The 19,819-nt window shown below is 44.3% G+C and overlaps 1 protein-coding gene across 9 annotated transcripts in view; it reads right to left on the bottom strand.

Moving 5' to 3' along the window:
- KREMEN1 (kringle containing transmembrane protein 1) overlaps window positions 1-19,545 on the bottom strand; it is a 136,678-nt gene extending 117,133 nt beyond the window's left edge. For 7 of the 9 annotated variants that reach the window (XR_006275783.1, XM_043497769.1, XM_043497768.1 and 4 more), the window contains exons 1-7: window positions 19,413-19,545; window positions 13,451-13,655; window positions 11,702-11,853; window positions 10,668-10,835; window positions 10,246-10,420; window positions 5,215-5,416; window positions 1,063-1,148 (exon numbers count right to left, since the gene is read on the bottom strand). Coding sequence is in view for 8 of the 9 variants with exons in the window: in XM_043497769.1 (XP_043353704.1) it covers window positions 1,063-1,148; window positions 5,215-5,416; window positions 10,246-10,420; window positions 10,668-10,835; window positions 11,702-11,853; window positions 13,451-13,655; window positions 19,413-19,479 (1,055 nt within the window). In the remaining variant the exon portion in view is untranslated. The remainder of the gene's footprint in view (window positions 1-1,062; window positions 1,149-5,214; window positions 5,417-10,245; window positions 10,421-10,667; window positions 10,836-11,701; window positions 11,854-13,450; window positions 13,656-19,412) is intronic. The other 2 variants (XM_043497767.1, XM_043497770.1) reach the window with 2 other exon arrangements.
- Window positions 19,546-19,819: the final 274 nt, after the last annotated feature.

A 19,819-nucleotide genomic window follows, 5' to 3' on the forward strand; every position in this document is an offset into this window, starting at 1 on the left:
CCTAAGACTGAACAAATCAAAATACTGCATACAACTGGAATATAAATAAAATTTGAAGGACAGAGACTGCAACTAAGGAAACACTGAGGCTCAAATCTGCAACAGGATTTATACACCTACAGTTCAGATTTAGGTTCTACTGTGATCCACAAAACCCCTGCTCAGCTGCTGCCTAAACTCATTTGGCACCTAAATTTCTGCCGTAAAATTTCCCCTAGGTGGCTAAATTTCTTTCTCTAGGTATGCACACTCCTGTCTCAGGCAGGTGCCCGGATGCCTATCTCACGCCGAAGACCCAGGACAATCTTCAAACCAGATAGAGATGATAAGCAGGGGAGTGCCATTCTTGCTTGTGGGACCTGATCTGGTAAACTTATTCTGAGCATACCTAATCTCACACAAAACAGTGGCTCACTAGTAAGGGGACTCACCCAGGATGTGGGAGACCGCTGTTCAATTCCCCCCTCTGCGTGAGAAAGGATGAGAAGGCGTCTCCCATCTGTCAGGTGATTGCCCTAACCACTGGAGTATGGAGGTCCCTCTAAGGACCCTTGTTAGTCTCTAAGGTGCCACAAGTACTCCTTTTCTTTTTGTGGAGGTCCCTCTGACTCTCTTGTTGAAGCTATTCCACTTAACTAATTAAATATTTATTGGGCCAGAAATAGTGAGAATAACTCCACAGCTCACTGCTTAGGGCATTCACCTGAGAGGCAAAAAATCCCTGTTTAAGGAAAGAACGTACCCCCTAATGTACCTTTACACAGCAAGTGGCAGTGAGTCTCAGAACCTTGGTCAACAAACTCAGGCTCATGCTACGCACTAAAAATAGACATGCAGACAGACATTCAGGGTTGGGCTGGGGAGAAGTTTTTAGTGTTGTAGTGCAAGCCCGAGTCTGTTGACCCGCCTCTGAGACTTGCTGCCACTCATTGTGTGGATGTACCCTTAGAGTCCAGAGAATTTTCACAATGAATTATAAAAAATTAAAGGCAAGTCAAATTTGGAGACCTAAACAGTCTGATAATGCTCCTTTGAATGCTTAATAAAAAAGCAGGTATTTACCTGGCCTGAATGGCCCTTACACAGTGCACGGCTCCAGGATGGTAAGTGCACACACTCCCTTTTTCAATGTCACACCCATAATCTGTCTGAAAGAGACAAATGTTCATACTTGCTGGAATTCCTGTTTTGTCCTTTTTGTTTTGTTTTGTCTATGTCTTTTTGGGATGTACTGGTCACAACTCCATAGTTAAGGCTAACTTTTCATTAGAACAAGCCATTAACAAGATTTTTGTGTGATCAGTTTAGGCTAAGAGGAGAAATTTCTCCTAAAGCCTCAAACATCTAGGATAAATAGTGTTTAAATAACAAGAAGACAAAAATGTGAAAGAGTATGTTACAAGTTTTCAACCACCCCCCTCCTTCCAAAAGATGACATTTTACTCAGTCACCATTTCATATATTGGTGTCTGCACACACTCAAGCATAGTATTATTTCAAAACCAGTATTTCAAATTGAGTAATTTGCAAGAGCCAGAAGGGCGGTTATTCTCCTAATTAGAGTTCTTCAAGATGTCTTTCCCTATGGGTGCTCCACTTGAGGTGTGCATGCATCTTTGATCAGAGATTTTCATCTGGCGCACAGTTGTACTCCAAACATCCTCATACCTGCACTGAGACTACATAGAGCTACACAGGCAAACCACCCTAAGTTCCTTCTCTATCACAAAATTCCATGAAACTCCAAAGCAGAGAAGTGCGGGTAGTGGAGCACCCTAGGGACACATCTCAAAGAACCAAACCATACTTTGGAGAAAATGTGTGTTGAAGTCCAGGTTGCAGCTCTGCAAATTTCATCATTTGGAAATCCTTGAATATTGCCAAAGAGATAGACTGAGACCTTATAGACTGGGCTAACACTCTAGAAGGAGGCTGGATGTTGGCAGATTCATAATGAGATAATACATCCAAAGATCTACTGTGACACTATGCTCCATATTCTTCTTAGAAATATTGTAGTAATTTGATTTTGGCATAACTAAGATGTAGTTTATGCAAGATGGGTCATGTGAGACATCATTGGAAAGACTACGATTTACTTAATATGATTATCCTATTTCTACGTATGTATCATTTATGTATCTAAAGTTAGGATTATTGACTATGTAACAATTACAAGTGGGTTTGCATCTGCGGAATGCCCACCAGGCAAAATGCAATCAGTCTGGCTGGTTAGTCAATGGGACATGAGGGAGAACAATAGGACATGTATCTGATGAAGTGAGCTGGAGCATAAGCTTTCGTGAGCTACAATAAATTTGTTAGTCTCTAAGGTGCCACAAGTACTCCTTTTCTTAAGAGGATTTTGAAGATGCTAATGTCCCACCTTCCTGGGAAGTCTTCCTGAGGACTTATGACTGCTTTGACACTGTAGGGTCATGTGATCATGTCACCTGGTATTGGACTCCATCTTGGACTACTGGTATTTTTTCACTAGTAGGGGTGGGGATCAAACTGGGAAACCGAAGGTTCCTGCCATACGTAAATCATATTTAAGGTTGGAGAGCTAAGTTCCCTGTAAGCTGTGCGGCTGCGTGGCACCCTTCTTAACACCACGCAAGTGCTCAGGGAAACCCCCCTGGCCCTGGACATGACCGGGCCCCGGACATGGTCCAGCCCAGCTGAGAAGGAACTGAGGCAGATTCACACATGCTGTTCTATATAGCCTCGATATGGGGATGTTTGAAGCGCGTGCATGGGCTGAACAGGCACTGCTAGCAAAAATCTGTGATCAAAGGAGCATGGGGCACGTGCATACCTGAATTGGAGCACCCATAAGGACATAATTTGAGGCAGTTAAATTTTTACAGTTGTATGTGCTTAAGAACGCTCTGACTAAAAAGAATGGTCATGCCCTTTTTTGGTTGTTTTATGATTTACAGAGAAGATCTGAAACCTTTTGTTAGCTAGGTGTATATGTGTGGCATGTTTTTCATTAGTAATTCAGATCTTGTATACTCTGGAAGACTAAAACAATTAAAGAATTAGTAAAATTATAGTATCACAAGAGAACAAAAGGTTCAGAAAGTGAGAGGTAAAGGTTTTTTAAAAACAAATTGTTATTTTTTTTCCACTGGATTCAACATCACCTTTTCAATTTAGGTGTGAAAGTTCACAATAGAGTCTGAGATATTCACCAAACTGAAACAATACTGCCAACTTCAAGAGACCAAAAACTATGAGTTGGACCCCAGAATCATAAGATTTATCTTTTACAAGATAGTGTATTTTCAGTCTGTCTTTTTGAGTTTTGAACTCCCCCTATCTAATGCCAGTGTGTGTGTGAAACAAATAGTGTTGCTCACTCTCCCAAATTTATTGGGTACGGTGATTTTGCCCCCCTGCTGCAAGAGCTCTCACTCCAAAATCTGCCTATCCTCTGTCCAGCAACTAATCTTATCCTCTAGTCCCTGCACCATCCCTTCTGTCCAAACTCAGCCCTGGCTCTCGTAACTTCAACCCAATCAATTCAACTCCTCCAACTCCCATCAGTTCTGCACCCACAGCCTCTCCTCTTCTGCTCCTGGGGTTCTTCACCCCCCCCCAAGCTTTGGGGGTCTGCAGCAGGGTCTCCTCTTCACCTTCCCAGACTGGGGTGTCAGCTTCAGGAGCTCTTCATTCTCCTCTGTCCCTGCCCAGGCTAGGTACTCAAGGCAGGAGGAGCAGCAGCAGTAGGGGCACCATCCTGTCTGTTACTTACAGGAGGGGTGTGGGAGGAGAACACAGAGTTGTGATGAGCTGCTGGGCTCTTTGCCCCCCTCCTGTGAGAGCAGTGAGTGGAAGGGAGAGATTCTCACAGCACTGAACTGCATGAGAGGATCACCATCACCCTTTGAAATCCCATCAATCAAGATAAAAATCTCAAGAGTTAGCAATACTGAAACGATATTTTTAAACAAAATCTTTCAGGCCTTCTCTAATCATTATAAAACAAAAAAGGGCATAAAATAAATCTTTACAGGCCACCTGTGTTTTTATTAAAAGAGGGGCTGGTTGGTTGCCCATTAAGACCTTGTTTTCAGTTGCTTATAACTTTGAGAAACTAACTGTTTGGGATGAAAATTTCCATGCTATGTGTTTGGCATATGCTGATATTGTTTTTATAATTTCAGCCATTTGGGTTCAGCCATTTCTGAGAATGAGGCTGGGGGAAATATGTTGTTTTGCCCACATTAAAAATGCTTGAGACCTTTTCTTTTAAATGCTCTAGCGCCCCCACATGCCTTGGCGGAGAAACTAGAAATCTGGCAGGGAGAGGTTTTGGCATCAGAGATCTACCTTTTGCTATCCCCATGAAAAGCTGCCCAAATGTGGCCAAGTTATAAGCCTTTGCAATAAAACAGTTCACACTACTCAGTAGAGACTTCTATATTACCAGGTAAAATCTCCAGATTCCATTTTACAATCTCCAGCCTCTTGACTCTCAGTGCTCAATTCCCTCATATCTCCAGTGTGTGACCGAACTACATGTATAATAGCTCTACAGGTGACTGAGCATGCTCCAGTATAGGGCTACAGGGGTTCAGAAGGACTCACTCCGTAATTGCTGCTACCAGCTGCTCTGGGTTGAGGTGGGGCCAGTGAGAACAAGTGCCCCTCCCCCCACCCTTGGCACCCAGGCAGAGTGGAGGAGGAAGCTATCTGATTCAAATGCAGAGGGAACAAAATCCATACCAATGGGAGGGAAAGGAGTAGATTGGGAAAAGGAGTCTAGTAAGACTGGATCTGAGGATGAAACACTGGGACTTGTTAATCAAGGAGACAGTGACCAAGGGCTAGAAGGAGAGGGGAGCCTGGGACTAGTGGGACAAGGAGACAGGGACTAGGAACCAGTCAGGAGGAAGAGGGGAGGAGAGATATCTAAAAAGGGTAGAAATGGGACGGGGAGGAGACTGATTGGATAAGGAGCCCTGGGGAGGAGACTAGGAGCCTGTGCAGAGTGGTAGGGCAGGGGAGAGAGAGCCATGTAGCACAAAGAGCATGAAGGGGGAAACTGGGATTGGCTAGGCAAAGAGACTAGGGAGACAGAATTTGGGCAGGTAAATTTATTATGTCACTTAAAAAAAATATTTCTATACAGGTTCCTAAACCTCTAGGTCTACCTAATAAAATATATTAGCCCATCTGGCTCCACATTAGACAGTACTAACTTACATGGAACCTGCCAGTGTCAGCTCTGGCTTGTGCCAAGGTGCAGGGGCAATCCATAATTTCTTCCAGGAAGTCAGGAAGTGTCTCCTCCCTCCTGTCCCATTCCAAGCATTTGGCTGTTGCCCAGGAAGCCGAGTCTTTCCTGAAGTCTTCCCCAAGGTGCCAGGCCAGTGCATGCACTGGACTCCAGATTGATGGAACATTGCTAAAAAAGAAAAAAACTTAGACCAATAGAGGAAGCATTATTTTGTCTTATTTACCGAATGCCAAATTACCTAACTATACCATAAAAACTAGAATTATGAAAACTTTACAACCTAAAGGTTTTCATTTGATAATAGTTGCTTCACTGTTACCTATAGATTTCCTGCCTCAAACCTATAGTGACATCATGCAATAACCATTCAATTATGATTAAGGCATTTTAGAGTTTGTGGTCCCCGAAACAGATCTGGTTGACCTCCCCCTATTGAACACTCAGCAGATTACTGTGAGGGAGTCCAAATGCTTAATTAATCCCAGGTGCCTGTAGAATGCTGGGTCTGGGCAGAATTTAAGCACTGTCCCTGGCTTTGGGCTTCTAGGTATGGTCTCCAGGTACAAACCTGACATCTGACAATCCTCTTGGCAGTGGGAACACTTCTGTCCAATAGTCTAGGCTCTGAAACTAGTGCCATCTCCCACAAGCCTCCCCAGCAGCTCTTGCACATCCCCCAGAATCCCATCAAAGGCATCAGCCTTCTGGTATGCAGTTTCACTCTTCAGCAATATGCAACAGTGAAAGCAAACAGACATATAGACAGACTTCGCACAAAATTCTAAAATACCATTACTCTTTACTGAAGACACAACACATGGAGATCTCAACAACATAAACATCTATATCCATTTTCCCTGCCTCAATTTCCTCATCACTCGAGAGTTCTTTGGGAATAGGCCAAAGCCATCCAGGATCCTTCCCCTCCCTGCTCCATATGACTTTTACTCCTGGGGGAATTCTGCAACAAAAAAAAATAAATAATCTGCGCACAATATTTTCAAATTCTGCATATTTTATTTGTCAAAACAACACAATACAGTCACGCCAGTTTAAATTATTTTTGGTCATTTATTTAAAAATACCTGTCAGCAAGTATGTCTGTAGCAATACAGACAACAAAAAAGATTCCGAAAAATGTTTTTTGACAAATAGATTCCTTACTAGGCATGTTAATACAGAACTCTGAGTAATAATTCATTTGAACTACAATACAGAAACATATTTCCCACACTCTCCAGAAGCACTGCAAAGGCTGGGGGGGATCAGGGGTAATGGAGGAGCTGAGGGAGAGGGAAATAATTGCTGGGAAGGAGCCTGGGTGTGAACTTGGAGCATTGTTAGGTATGGGTGGGAAAAGTATGGAACAGGTTTTTTTGGGGTCGGGGTGGGGACTGATAGGGAGCTTTCCCCCATGCAGACCCTGGCTCACTCCGAGCCAAGATCTCCCATTCAGTCAGGCACATGTGTTTCTCCACCCCCACTCAGACACCACTCCCACCATCCCCATTTGGCCCTGCACCCCCTCCCTCATCCCCATGTGTCTCTGTGCCCCCTCTGAGCCACCCCTCTGTCCCTGTGTGGCCCTGCACCTCCCTCCCCGTCTCCATGTGTCTCTGTGCCCCCACTCAGCCACTCCCCTTCCCCCTGTAGCTCTGCACCCTCTTCCCCATCATCATGTGGTCCTGCACCTACAGTACCATTCACCCCGTGCCCCAGTCTGTCCTCCCGCACTAGCCCTTATGAGCCCGTCTGACCCCACAGGACCCCCATGCTATCTGTCTCCCCATAGGCCCTGTCTCCTGACCTGGCCCGACAGGCGCTGTGAAGAAGGCAGGCTCTTTCTCTTCCCTAGCTGGCTGGGAGCTGCTGCTGCGTTCTCTTGCCATTGCAACTTTTCAGCAGAACCTTTTTTGTGCAAAAAATTAAAAATATGCGTGGCTCATTAATTATGCACGCATGCACGCAGTGGCGCAGAATTTCCCCAGGAGTAGCCTTTCATCCAGAACATAGAATCTCTGGATTCTTCTCCCTCTCATAGCTCCAAGCCCCTCTCTTTTGTAACCTACAAACTCCGTTGTCAGGTCACTCCCTGATCAGCCGCACCATGTGATCAGACCCCTGTCAGGTAACTATTGCCAGACAACCTCCTCCCTGATATCCTATTCTCTTGGTTAGGAGCCAGTCTATAGTCTACAGTGCTTTACTTTGAATAGAGAACCATCTAGATCAGAGATGGACAAACTACAGCCCGCGAGACCATCCTTCCCAGCCCCTGGCCTGGGATGCTCGCCCCTGGCGCCTCCCCAGCTGTTCCCCTTCCCCCGCAGCCATGCCGTTATGCGGGCAGCAGGGCTGCAAGCTCCTGCCGCTCTGAGTGGCCTGGGGGGGCGGCAAACGCGGTGGTAGGTGGGTTGGGTAGCAGGCCTCAGGGGGCAGTCAGGACACAGGGGGGTGGTTGGGGCAGGGGGATCCCAGGGGGCAGACAGGGGACAGGGAGCAGTTGGATGGGGCAGAGGTTTTGGGGCAGTATGTGGTCAGGGAACAGGGCGGGTTGGATAGGGCGTGGGAGTCCCAGGGGGCCTGTCATGGGGCGGGGGTGTGAATAGGTCAGGGCAGTCAAGGTACAGGAAGCGGGGGGGTTGGATGGGGGTGAGATCCGGGAGGGGGGGCGGTTTGGGGTGGGGGTCCCAGAAGGGGGCAGTCAGGGGCCGGAAAGTGGAAGAGGGTGAATAGGGGGCAGGAGCCAAGCTGTTTTGGGGGCAGAGACTTCCCTACCCAGCCCTTCATACAGTTTCGCACCACGATGTGGCCTTCGGGCCAAAAAGTTTACCCACCCCGATCTAGATTTAATGACCCAGTAATGTTACTCCTGTACCACTGCCCTTTGGAGTTCCAGTGCAACATGGAGGTAAGAGGACAACAGAGAAGGCAAAGAAGTTGTGCATTCAAAACTGAGTTTGCAGCTTGGCAGAAATACATACTGAGAATAAATAAACTCTCTCACAATTCAAAAAGTGTATATATATTGCCCAAATCATCACAGTCTCAGATTAAACTGATTTTTAAAGATATGTTAGTTTTTTTGTTTGTTTGTTTTCATGTCATATTATCACTACAAGGCAGAGTTAAAGTTCCTTGGGTGCCTAAACATGCATTTACCACCTTTAAATGTTTGGATTGCTTGTACGTGTAACATTAGCTCTGGATTTCCTAAGTATGTAATGCCTAGTTTTGGGACAATTACACCATAACTGTACAGTTTTTACTCTTAAAATGATTGACATGTAATCTCAACCATAATTATTTTAATGTTTTTTGTCTAGCAATTTTCTTATTTTAAAAAAATATTTAAAATGTCATACATGAACATTAAACAAACCCATAAGAAACCCAAAGAGGATTTTACTGCATGATACCATCAATGATTTTAAGATATGTAGTATTAATGTTAAATCATTTAAAAAAAATTAACTTAAGGGAAGAATCATTGGCACAGCAAGGTAGGGCAATGTGACCAGAGCAAACCAGCCAGTTAAACAGAGTTAATAGCTGCTTTCATTGCCAGAGCAAGGCAAAGCAGCTGAAGCATACAGGTTAATCCGTTCCTCAATCTGCAGTTAAGCTAGAGGGTTGTATTAGTGAGTCTACCACTATGCGAAGGAGGCAGGGAGAGCTCAGTGCATGAATTCCAGTGTCTCTGTGCTTTAAAGGACTCCTCCAATACTTGTTCCTCAGTTCCTCCTAGCAGAGTCACAGCTCAGTACATAGTGAAGCCCAGGCAACAGTGCCATGGGAAGCTTTTCAAGTACTGATGCCCAAGCTAGGATGGGGCCACAGAACCTTCAAAAGAGTTGTGACAGTTGAGGCCAAACCATCTACCAATGAGAACTCCTGATCCATTATTTGGTGTTCAAGCATAAGACAGAGGGTAGGAATAAATGGCCAGTTTTCAGAAAAGAGAGAGGTAAAAAGTGGTGTCCTCCAGGGATCTGTCCTCGGATCAGTGCTGTTCAACATATTCATAAATGATCTGGAAAAAGGGGTAAGCACTGAGGTGGCAAAACTTGCAGACGATGCAAAATTACTCAAGAAAGTTAAATGCAAAGCAGATTGCAAAAAGTTGCAAAAGGGATTTCACAAAACTGGTTGACTGGGCTACAAAATGGCAAATGAAATTCAATGCTGATAATTAAAGTAATGCATACTGGAAAACATGGTCTAATTGATGTATAACATGCAGGCCATGCTGGGAAACATGATAGAAAACTTATGTTCTTATGAGAGAGCCAAGATAGTCAGTGCAACTTTCACATATACTGTCCCCTTTTATCAAGCACTTCCTGAAAGCAGAGTTCTTGACATTGCCTTATAAATAAGCATACAATCATGCAATAGTGCCCCCAGTGGGAAACGATCCCAACATATGTCTTGTCTCCCTCATGCTGCTAACTCATTATAAGCAAGAGCAGTGCTGCATACAAATTAGCCATAAAGGATGGGTGATAATCAGTTACCGCTGGTGTCACAACGGTCTCAATTAAGTTACCCAAGCTTGTCTGTAGCCTATATAATCATAACAATTAGATACAACTGATTTAATTTAACTACAACCTAATTTCTTCATAAATAGCCTATGCACAAGATTCCAATTAATTTTAACCTATATGAAAAGTCTGAAGTGTTGGTATTATTCCATTGTTAATATCATTTGTGACAAAAAAAAAGACAATAAGTTTCTTCAGGACTAAGTTTGTAATTTATTTTCATTCAAACCAAATAATTTACTTACTTGTAAGTTCTCTGAAAATACACTCTGTGCCCAAAGAGTAAGTAATGTAATTTGGAGAAGGATATGCTGGATTTTTTTTTTTATACAAAACAAAGACAACTAATCCCTACTTTAACTGCAAAAGAAAAGTCAACCTTAGGTACGGAGCCAGGGCTGATGCTTCCACTATAAACAAATGCCTCTGTGTTGTCTATCAGTTACTTGCCTCTTCCCATCAGAATAGTTGCTTGGACTGATTCTCAAAGCCCCAATGTCCCAGGTACTGTAATCTGCTTTAACAGGTACAGGAATGAAAGTAAATGTTCCACTATTGGGTTCTTCCTTTCCCAGGGTGTAAAGATATTTCCATTCAGCCATCCAATTCTCCGAGTAACTCTCACCTATTGAAGGAAGGTAGAAAACCCTTTTGCAAGATGATAAAGAGCTCTTGACCACACAATGGCAATTACACTCTTTCACATGTGTTTAAATGCAGAATAACAGTCATCAATATTATTATAAATTATTTATATTATGGTAGCATTTGCAGGTTCCAATCAAGATCAGGACCACTTTGTGCAAGGCACTGTATAAACTCTGAATAAGATAATGCCCCTCCCTACACACATATACAGATTCCTGATTTACCTGTTTCTTGGTACCCCCAGACTTCTATATTGACACGTCTAGCTGGAAATGTCTGGTGCATCCATGTGACAGTCAAATTTCCTCCTGTGTTGGGTGTGCCATAGTACTGCCACTTTGTGGCATTCACTAGTGTGCTTTTTTCTGCAGCTGACACTTTGCTGTGATGTACTGCATTATGGAACAGAAGATGCTCATGTGTTAGCTGCTCATTTGCTTTCTATAACACTGGAAAAGTGGTTTTATTGTAATTAAGGGGTTTGAAATATTTCTAGTATGAATCTTTATAAATAGAGTAACTATATAAAAAGAGCCACTTACACCTTGGTCAGCATGCCAGGGCTTGCTAAGTTTGTCTCAGATATATGCCCTATACCAGGGATCAGCAACCTTTCAGAAGTGGTGTGCCAAGTCTTCATTTATTCACTCTAATTTAAGGTTTCGCATGCCAGTAATACATGTTAACGTTTTTAGGTCTCTTTCTATAAAAGTCTTTAAAATATAACTAAACTATGGTTGTCTGGAAAGTAAATAAGGTTTTTAAAATGTTTAAGAAGCTTCATTTAAAATTAAATTAAAATGCAGAGCCCCCTAGACCAGTGGCCAGGACCCGGGCAGTGAGAGTGCCACTGAAAATCAGATCGCATGCCTCCTTTGGCACATTTGCCATAGGTTGCCTACCCCTGCCCTACGCATTACCAGATCAACACAAATGAAGACCATTGTGCTACATAGGTAGCAACTCTCCCATGAAAGCCAAAAGGGAACAACCTTTGGCTAAGCTATGCTTTTAGCCCAGAATATCTGATATCAGCAACATGAAATTGTGGAACAACCTCAGCAATTTATGAAAGTACGGAAAGCCTCTTTTCTCAAAATATAAGGTACAAGTGGTGAAAGCAACTTTTCTGAGGCCAGCTAATATCACAGCCCACACAGGAAGAAGAGAAGTGGCCAGAGGAGAAGGTTTATCCAAGGTGAGGATAAGAGCTGATGACTATGGGAAAGGACATGCAAACAACAGATAGACTGATAACCTGATAACCAAGTTGCAGAGTGAGGAAATGTGAGCCCACCATCCCTGGAAATCTCAAAGGGGATGAGGCCACTCTCATACAGCAAAGGGGAGATGCAGTGGGCTCTTCCATCTTCAGCAACATAGCCATTGGTTTCAATTTCCTGCTTGAACCTGTTAATATGGAGAATATAGTCTAGTGTGGCTATTGAAGGAAGATACTCTGTGTCTTTTTTGGGTTTCATTAAGCAAACAGATACCCAGTAGTCCATTGTAAGTCCCCCATCTTTCCCATTTAGCATTTTACCCTCATACTTTATAGTGATGGCCACCAACATGAACATGACAAGTAACTAACAAACAATAGGGAGCATGGGGAGAAGAAGGATGAGAGTGACGATAAGATCACATGGTTACAATGATTAAGAATGACACAACTTGATGTTTCTCAATCATATAAACTTTATTTTTGATCATTTAAACAAATTCCTTGGCTAACTCTATACCCCTTAGAGCTCCCTTAACATTATTCCAAGCCTCCCTTATACACAGAGTGACTCTGGGCTCACCACTTAGTATTTATTATTCTACTCAAAATTATTAATTCATCTCCCCTCATCCCTAAAGTATAAACCATGTGTTTAGCTCCCACAGATGATGGGTATAGGGTTAGCTACACTGGTGCAACCACTACTATAGAATGGCAAAGCTGCTGTTTGTACCAGTGGAATGTGATCAGAACAAATAATGGCTTTGCCTGTCTAAAATAGAATTCATACCAGTATAGCTATACTGTACTGGCCGCCATAGGGCAAATTCCCAGTCTAAACACCACCTAATTCAATGTATGCAGACATTTACAAAATGTTGCGAATTCATACAAAATAAAATCTCCTGTTTTTTTTTCCTGAAAACATTGGAGGGTGTGCTATTCTGTCCTCCCCACAAACACACATTTCCCAATGGGTAGCGGTTCCAGAATTGCTGATATCATCATGATTCCTGAGGCTGTAAATGAGCCACTTTTGGTGCTGCTGAGAAAGGAAAGGTTACACCTGGGCCTATATTCCCTGCAGTCCCAAGGGTGGAAGGGGCTCAGCTAGCACCGGCCATCTTCTGCTACTATCCAGCTACCGATGATTTACAATCTATACTAGAGCCACCATCAATGCAAAATAAGATGGAGTTGGGCTACTAGCATCCTCTTCCTCTGGATAATCAGTATATCGCCTATGTCATCTGCATAATCTTCACTGGCCCTAAGAAAGAGGATCCTACCTCCCATCTCACATCCCACAGCAAGATGTACTAACTGGACTTTTGGTCATTTCCCATTGGTTCTATTCTTGCACTGGAAAATTCCTATTTATTTATACATAGCAGATGCACAGAGAATGCTTCCAGATACAAAATACAAATCCCTGACAGAACTCCCATTCACAAAACTGGCTGTTTCTATATATACACACAAGGAATAAATAAAAGGCCCATGATTTTATAATAAAGTAATCCCACAAAATTCAGTTTTCTTATGAGAACACACAATTCTGGAGTATTCCTGAACTCAGAGAACAGACCAGTTCTTGGATGGACACGCCTATGAACTGACAAGAGATCAGAAGGATACTGGCAGTTTTAGGGAACAGGAATAAATTTGCACTCTTGTCTACAGGAGTCCTGTTCTACTTCACTTACCCACTCCTGGAAACACTCACTGACCTCAGATGTGTGCACCCCCATGCAGCAGCACAACTAAAATCACACAGCTCACCTGCAGCTCACAGCAGAGGAGGCATTAAAAGTCACATTTAAAATCTCAAAGTCCTTGCCTCCCATAAGGGAGCCCGAGGATGGAGAGATCTGCAGACAGAATTCACTGTAATCAGAACAGCAAATCCCCAGGGACTTGCAAGCCCTCTGGCACGAGCAGTTAACTAGTTCCTCCCCACATCGATGTGAACAAGAATCTTGGGCTCCTATTAAAAAAAAACAAAACAAAAAAACTGGAATGACCTTGCACAGCTTCAGACCCTCTATAAGAAACAATAAAGCCTGGAAAAATAATAAGTAGGTTTCTTACCGAAAGGAACACTAGCAGATAATTTAGATTTAGGACCTGATACTGTAGTGAATCATAGAATCATAGAATCATAGAATATCAGGGTTGGAAGGGACCCCAGAAGGTCATCTAGTCCAACCCCCTGCTCAAAGCAGGACCAAGTCCCAGTTAAATCATCCTAGCCAGGGCTTTGTCAAGCCTGACCTTAAAAACCTCTAGGGAAGGAGATTCTACCACCTCCCTAGATAACGCATTCCAGTGTTTCACCACCCTCTTAGTGAAAAAGTTTTTCCTAATATCCAATCTAAACCTCCCCCATTGCAACTTGAGACCATTACTCCTCGTTCTGTCATCTGCTACCATTGAGAACACTCTAGAGCCATCCTCTTTGAAACCCCCTTTCAGGTAGTTGAAAGCAGCTATCAAATCCCCCCTCATTCTTCTCTTCTGCAGACTAAACAATCCCAGCTCCCTCAGCCTCTCCTCATAAGTCATGTGCTCTAGACCCCTAATCATTTTTGTTGCCCTTCGCTGTACTCTTTCCAATTTATCCACATCCTTCTTGTAGTGTGGGGCCCAAAACTGGACACAGTACTCCAGATGAGGCCTCACCAGTGTCGAATAGAGGGGAACGATCACGTCCCTCGATCTGCTCGCTATGCCCCTACTTATACATCCCAAAATGCCATTGGCCTTCTTGGCAACAAGGGCACACTGCTGACTCATATCCAGCTTCTCGTCCACTGTCACCCCTAGGTCCTTTTCCGCAGAACTGCTGCCGAGCCATTCGGTCCCTAGTCTGTAGCGGTGCATTGGATTCTTCCATCCTAAGTGCAGGACCCTGCACTTATCCTTATTGAACCTCATTAGATTTCTTTTGGCCCAATCTTCCAATTTGTCTAGGTCCTTCTGTATCCTATCCCTCCCCTCCAGCGTATCTACCACTCCTCCCAGTTTAGTATCATCCGCAAATTTGCTGAGAGTGCAATCCACACCATCCTCCAGATCATTTATGAAGATATTGAACAAAACGGGCCCCAGGACCGACCCCTGGGGCACTCCACTTGACACCGGCTGCCAACTAGACATGGAGCCATTGATCACTACCCGTTGAGCCCGACAATCTAGCCAGCTTTCTACCCACCTTATAGTGCATTCATCCAGCCCATACTTCCTTAACTTGCTGACAAGAATGCTGTGGGAGACCGTGTCAAAAGCTTTGCTAAAGTCAAGAAACAATACATCCACTGCTTTCCCTTCATCCACAGAACCAGTAATCTCATCATAAAAGGCGATTAGATTAGTCAGGCATGACCTTCCCTTGGTGAATCCATGCTGACTGTTCCTGATCACTTTCCTCTCCTCTAAGTGCTTCAGGATTGATTCTTTGAGGACCTGCTCCATGATTTTTCCAGGGACTGAGGTGAGGCTGACCGGCCTGTAGTTCCCAGGATCCTCCTTCTTCCCTTTTTTAAAGATGGGCACTACATTAGCCTTTTTCCAGTCATCCGGGACTTCCCCCGTTCGCCACGAGTTTTCAAAGATAATGGCCAAGGGCTCTGCAATCACAGCCGCCAATTCCCTCAGCACTCTCGGATGCAATTCGTCCGGCCCCATGGACTTGTGCACGTCCAGCTTTTCTAAATAGTCCCTAACCACCTCTATCTCTACAGAGGGCTGGCCATCTCTTCCCCATTTTGTGATGCCCAGCACAGCAGTCTGGGAGCTGACCTTGTTAGTGAAAACAGAGGCAAAAAAAGCATTGAGTACATTAGCTTTTTCCACATCCTCTGTCAGACGTAAGTCTAGTGACGTAAGTCTACTTTATCCTGAGCACAAAGTAGCCTTAAACCTAGTATAATCGGCAACTAGTAGTTTCCTCTTGCCTGGAAGAATCCCCTGGTGGCACAGAATTTCTACACCAAACCTCATCCTGTCTCCCACCTAGCAAGGGCAGTGGCTGGGGAAAACTGGGTGTGACTGGCATCCTTACAACTCTGTGATTACCAATTTCCAGAACAGTCTCTTGGGGGCTGTAGGTAGCTAACAGCTCTAAGTCAGGGGTGGGCAAACTTTTTGGCCTGAGAGCCACATCTGGTTTCCAAAATTGTGTGGAGGGCCGGTTAAGGGAGGCTGTGCCTCCCCAAACAGCCAGGTGTGGCCTGGCTCCTGCCCCCTATCCGACCCCCCCCCGCTTCTCGCCCCCTGACTGCCCCCCCGGGACTCCTTCCCCATCCAAGCCCCGGGACCCCTGCCCCATCCACCTCTCTCCCCGCTCCCTGTCCCCTGACCACCCCGGACCCTCCCTCCTGACTGCCCCCTGCCGCCCCATCCAACTCCTCCTCTCATTCCTAACTGCCCCCCGTGGGACCCTTGCCCCCATTCAACCCCCTTGTTCCCTACCCTCTGACCGCCCCGACCCCTATCCACACCCCCGCCCCGACCACCACCCCAAACTCCCCTGCCCTCTATCCAACCCCCGTGCTCCCTGCCCCCTTACCTCACTGCCTAGAGCACCAGTGGCCGCGGTTCTGCAGCTGCGCTGCTGCCCAGAGCATTGCGCCTGCGGTGCAGTGAGCTGAGGCCGTGGGGGAGGGGAAACAGCAGAGGATGGGCCGTGGGCTAGCCTCCTGGGCCAGGAGCTCAGAGGCCAGGCAGGAGGGTCCTGCGGGCCGTAGTTTGCCCACCTCTGCTCTAGGTAGTCTGCTCTGATTCGTGGCAGGTCAAAACCAGTCCCAGAGTCTTAAAAGTGGCTTAAAATCACCTCCCTTCTCAATCTGTCCCTCAAAATTTAGTTTGTTTAAAAAAAAGTTTTCAAAGCATTGGGCAGGAGCAGGAGTCACTTTTAATCCCCCAGTGATGGGGGCAAGGTGAGAGGAGGTGGGGATGAAGACTACCTGCTTCCAGTTCATCCTGCTTCCTTCAGAAAAATAAATCTCTATTTGTCAACTCTTTCTTTTTTGCAGGGTGGGTGGGAGAGAAAAATCTGCTGGCCCAGCAGGCAAGATGGGGACAAAAGTGTCACCAGCTGAGCAGTATAGGAAACCTTCTATCCATAAAACTCTTTTCCTGATAGAGGAGGTACTTCCTGCTGTTTTCCCATTTCCTCCTGGTGATTAATTCACCCCATGGTGAACCTTTTGTATCTGCCAGCTACCTTCCACACTGTTATCCATGAAGTAGTGTTGATAAGGCTGGGGATTCTAGCAGAGATAGGTGGAGTTATTCTAATGTGGCTCCAGTTTTTCCTTTGGAGAGGTTCCAATTTATCCAGCCTCATGTCTTATCACATCACTTACACCTCCTCTGTTTTGACAATGGCAGTTTCCACCACCTGTTGTCTGTTTATACGAGTGAGAAAAGTACGAAAGTCTGCCTATTCTTCTTGCCTACCTACAAAACACAAACTCATGAAGATTATCTCAGGATAAAGGTTAGGAACAGTCAAGCATCTACTAATCTGGCTCCTTAAATCCAAAGATTATGTACCTGTGGGACTCACGAGCTAAGCATTCCCCCACCTATCTTGTCTTTAGGCATGATCCAGTAGACAAGTTCAGAGCATGTCCAAACCCCAACAAAACATCTGGAGGAGATAGTGCTCCCTTATAATCTTTAGCTCAGTGGTTAGAACATTCACCCAAGATGTGGGACACCTCTGTTCAGATCCTCCTTCTGCCTGATGTGGAGCAGAGATCTGGACTTTGATCTCCCTCATCCCAGGAGTGTGCCCTCATCCCTGGGGTAGTTTGGGGTTGGCCACTGTCAATCACTCCTATTGAAGTTGTTCCACGGTGTATAAATATATAACCATTCATAGGAGCAGCGATTAGAGCATGCTGCAGGTAGGTAGAAGACCCAAATTCAAATCTCAGTTCCACATTAAGCAGATGGGAGATTTCAAATTTGGGTCTCCCACATGCTGGCAAGTATCAAAGAGGTAGCCGTGTTAGTCTGGTTACGTAAAAGTGGCAAAGAGTCCTTTGGCACCTTATAGGCTAACAGACGTCTTGGAGCATAAGCTTTCGTGGGTGAATGCCCACTTCGTCAGATGCATGTAGTGGAAATTTCCAGAGGCAGGTATAAATAGGGAAGCAAGTTCTTGTATATAAGGTGCCACAGGACTCTTAGCCAAATGCTCGGTGAATACTGGTATAAAGGTTATAAGGAGGCATTAACAACTCCTCCATTTTTTGTTGAAAAAGGAACTGTAGCCTAATTAATAGATTGGTATATTGATTAATTTCTTTGAGCACAGTGGTCAATAAAGGTTCAGTTTCTTGAGGACTGTAGCACCAGGAATATTATCATCAGTACCGCTAGAATTAGAGACCCTAGGGGCACACGAAAAACAAGTCCCCTTATTAGCACATCCACTAAGCAGACAAACAATCCCACAAACACTGCAATATAACAGCAGATAGAGTGAGAGAGTACCAAGTGCTTAGCTCTATGACTAGCATCCCTCAAATCTCACATTTCCTGCTGGGGGACCACGGACTGTTGGTAATTATCTTCCTCATCATAATCACCACCAGTGGTTGTCATCCTAGCATCTGTCAGGCAACACCTTATATCCTGAGTTATGCTTACACCTATGAAGCCTCATACATATGGATATGGGTTCCAATCCCTTTTTCCTTATCCATGCTTCCACACTCCACTAATTTAGGGGTTCCCCACTTTTCACTGGTTATTCCCTTAGTTCCCCTTACTCTCATTAATATCTATGTCAATGAGTTAACATAGCAACTTGAGGTTATTACTATGGGGCATCTTGCAGTACTAATTGGCACACTGTGGTGTATTTTCCAGCCTATTGCTGCACAGTTTCCAAAACATCATCATCACTTACTATAATTTTACAGTTTACTGGTACAGGGTAATCTTTTGGTCAACTAGTTGTACTAGTCTGTTTCATGCCTAAGGCCTTGTGTGCCTAAACTGAATATTTTACAGGCCTGAAGATCCTATGTTATAATACTAATTATTATATTTCACCTCTATATCCTAAATATACTTAATATATTTTATTCTTGGCTACAGAAAAATCTAGTTGAGGAATCTAAATCCAGGAGAAGGTTCACAGTTATGAATCCCAAGTGGAAATAAGTCTCTTCCTGAAGCCTGGAGTTAGGCACTTAACTCAGCATTCTATCAGGTAGCTTAGACAGTTCAATACTTGGTGTGCAGATTTTTGTGAATCCCATTCTTGGGTGCCCAACGCTCCCCTGCATTATATAGGGAGCTAGGTGCCTAAATCAAGATTGCAAACTCCACTTGGTAGAAGGGTGCTTAAAAGTTAGGTCCTGCAATGCTGAGTGCTATAGTACCTATGTTTCTCTTGTGAATCTCACCCTAAAAGAAAGTACGACAGCCATAAGTCACTTCCTGTTCTGGAATGCAGACCCTATAACATGTTTGATGACATGTCATTGGATAGCAGCTTGAAATTAATTTTCAGAATAGCGAAACAAAACACTAACTCCAGATGGAAAACTAAGGTATTTGTACATTGTTACTAACAAGTTAAAACAATATCAGGGAATTGCTTCACATTAAAAACCATTTTCGTTAGCTTACCATTCATCTGGCTTTGCAGAAATACAAATACCTATAAAAATTTATAAAACTCCCCTATTTACAAAAAGTATAGGTGTCCAAAAACACTCACCTTCCCTCTGATGAGCAATATTGCAGAAAAGAATGAGGAAAAAGGCACAGATGCCAGTGAGTTTCATGCTTTGCTCTAGTTGCTCAGGAATTATTGATTCTGGGGTTGTTTTTTCTCCTGATAGGCACAACGTCTTTTCAGAAACACTTCTTCAGAAATAACTGATTTCCTCAGAGTTCAAAGGTTCCTTGAAAGTAACTGAGACGAAACAAACTGTTAGTGATGTTCCCTTCTAGAGGCCACACCTACTTATAACAAAGGTCCAAGCAGTACAGAAATGCAAACACAGCAGATGCCCTTGTTGCAGTACTGTAACTCCTCGCTAAAGTTGTAGTTAAGGACAGGCAGAGGAGGAAAGGTGGAGGAGTTGCACTATATGTAAGAGAGCAGTATGATTGCTCAGAGCT

Source organism: Dermochelys coriacea, chromosome 15, assembly GCF_009764565.3.
Source record: "Dermochelys coriacea isolate rDerCor1 chromosome 15, rDerCor1.pri.v4, whole genome shotgun sequence".
In the NCBI taxonomy this organism is placed as follows: domain Eukaryota; kingdom Metazoa; phylum Chordata; order Testudines; family Dermochelyidae; genus Dermochelys; species Dermochelys coriacea.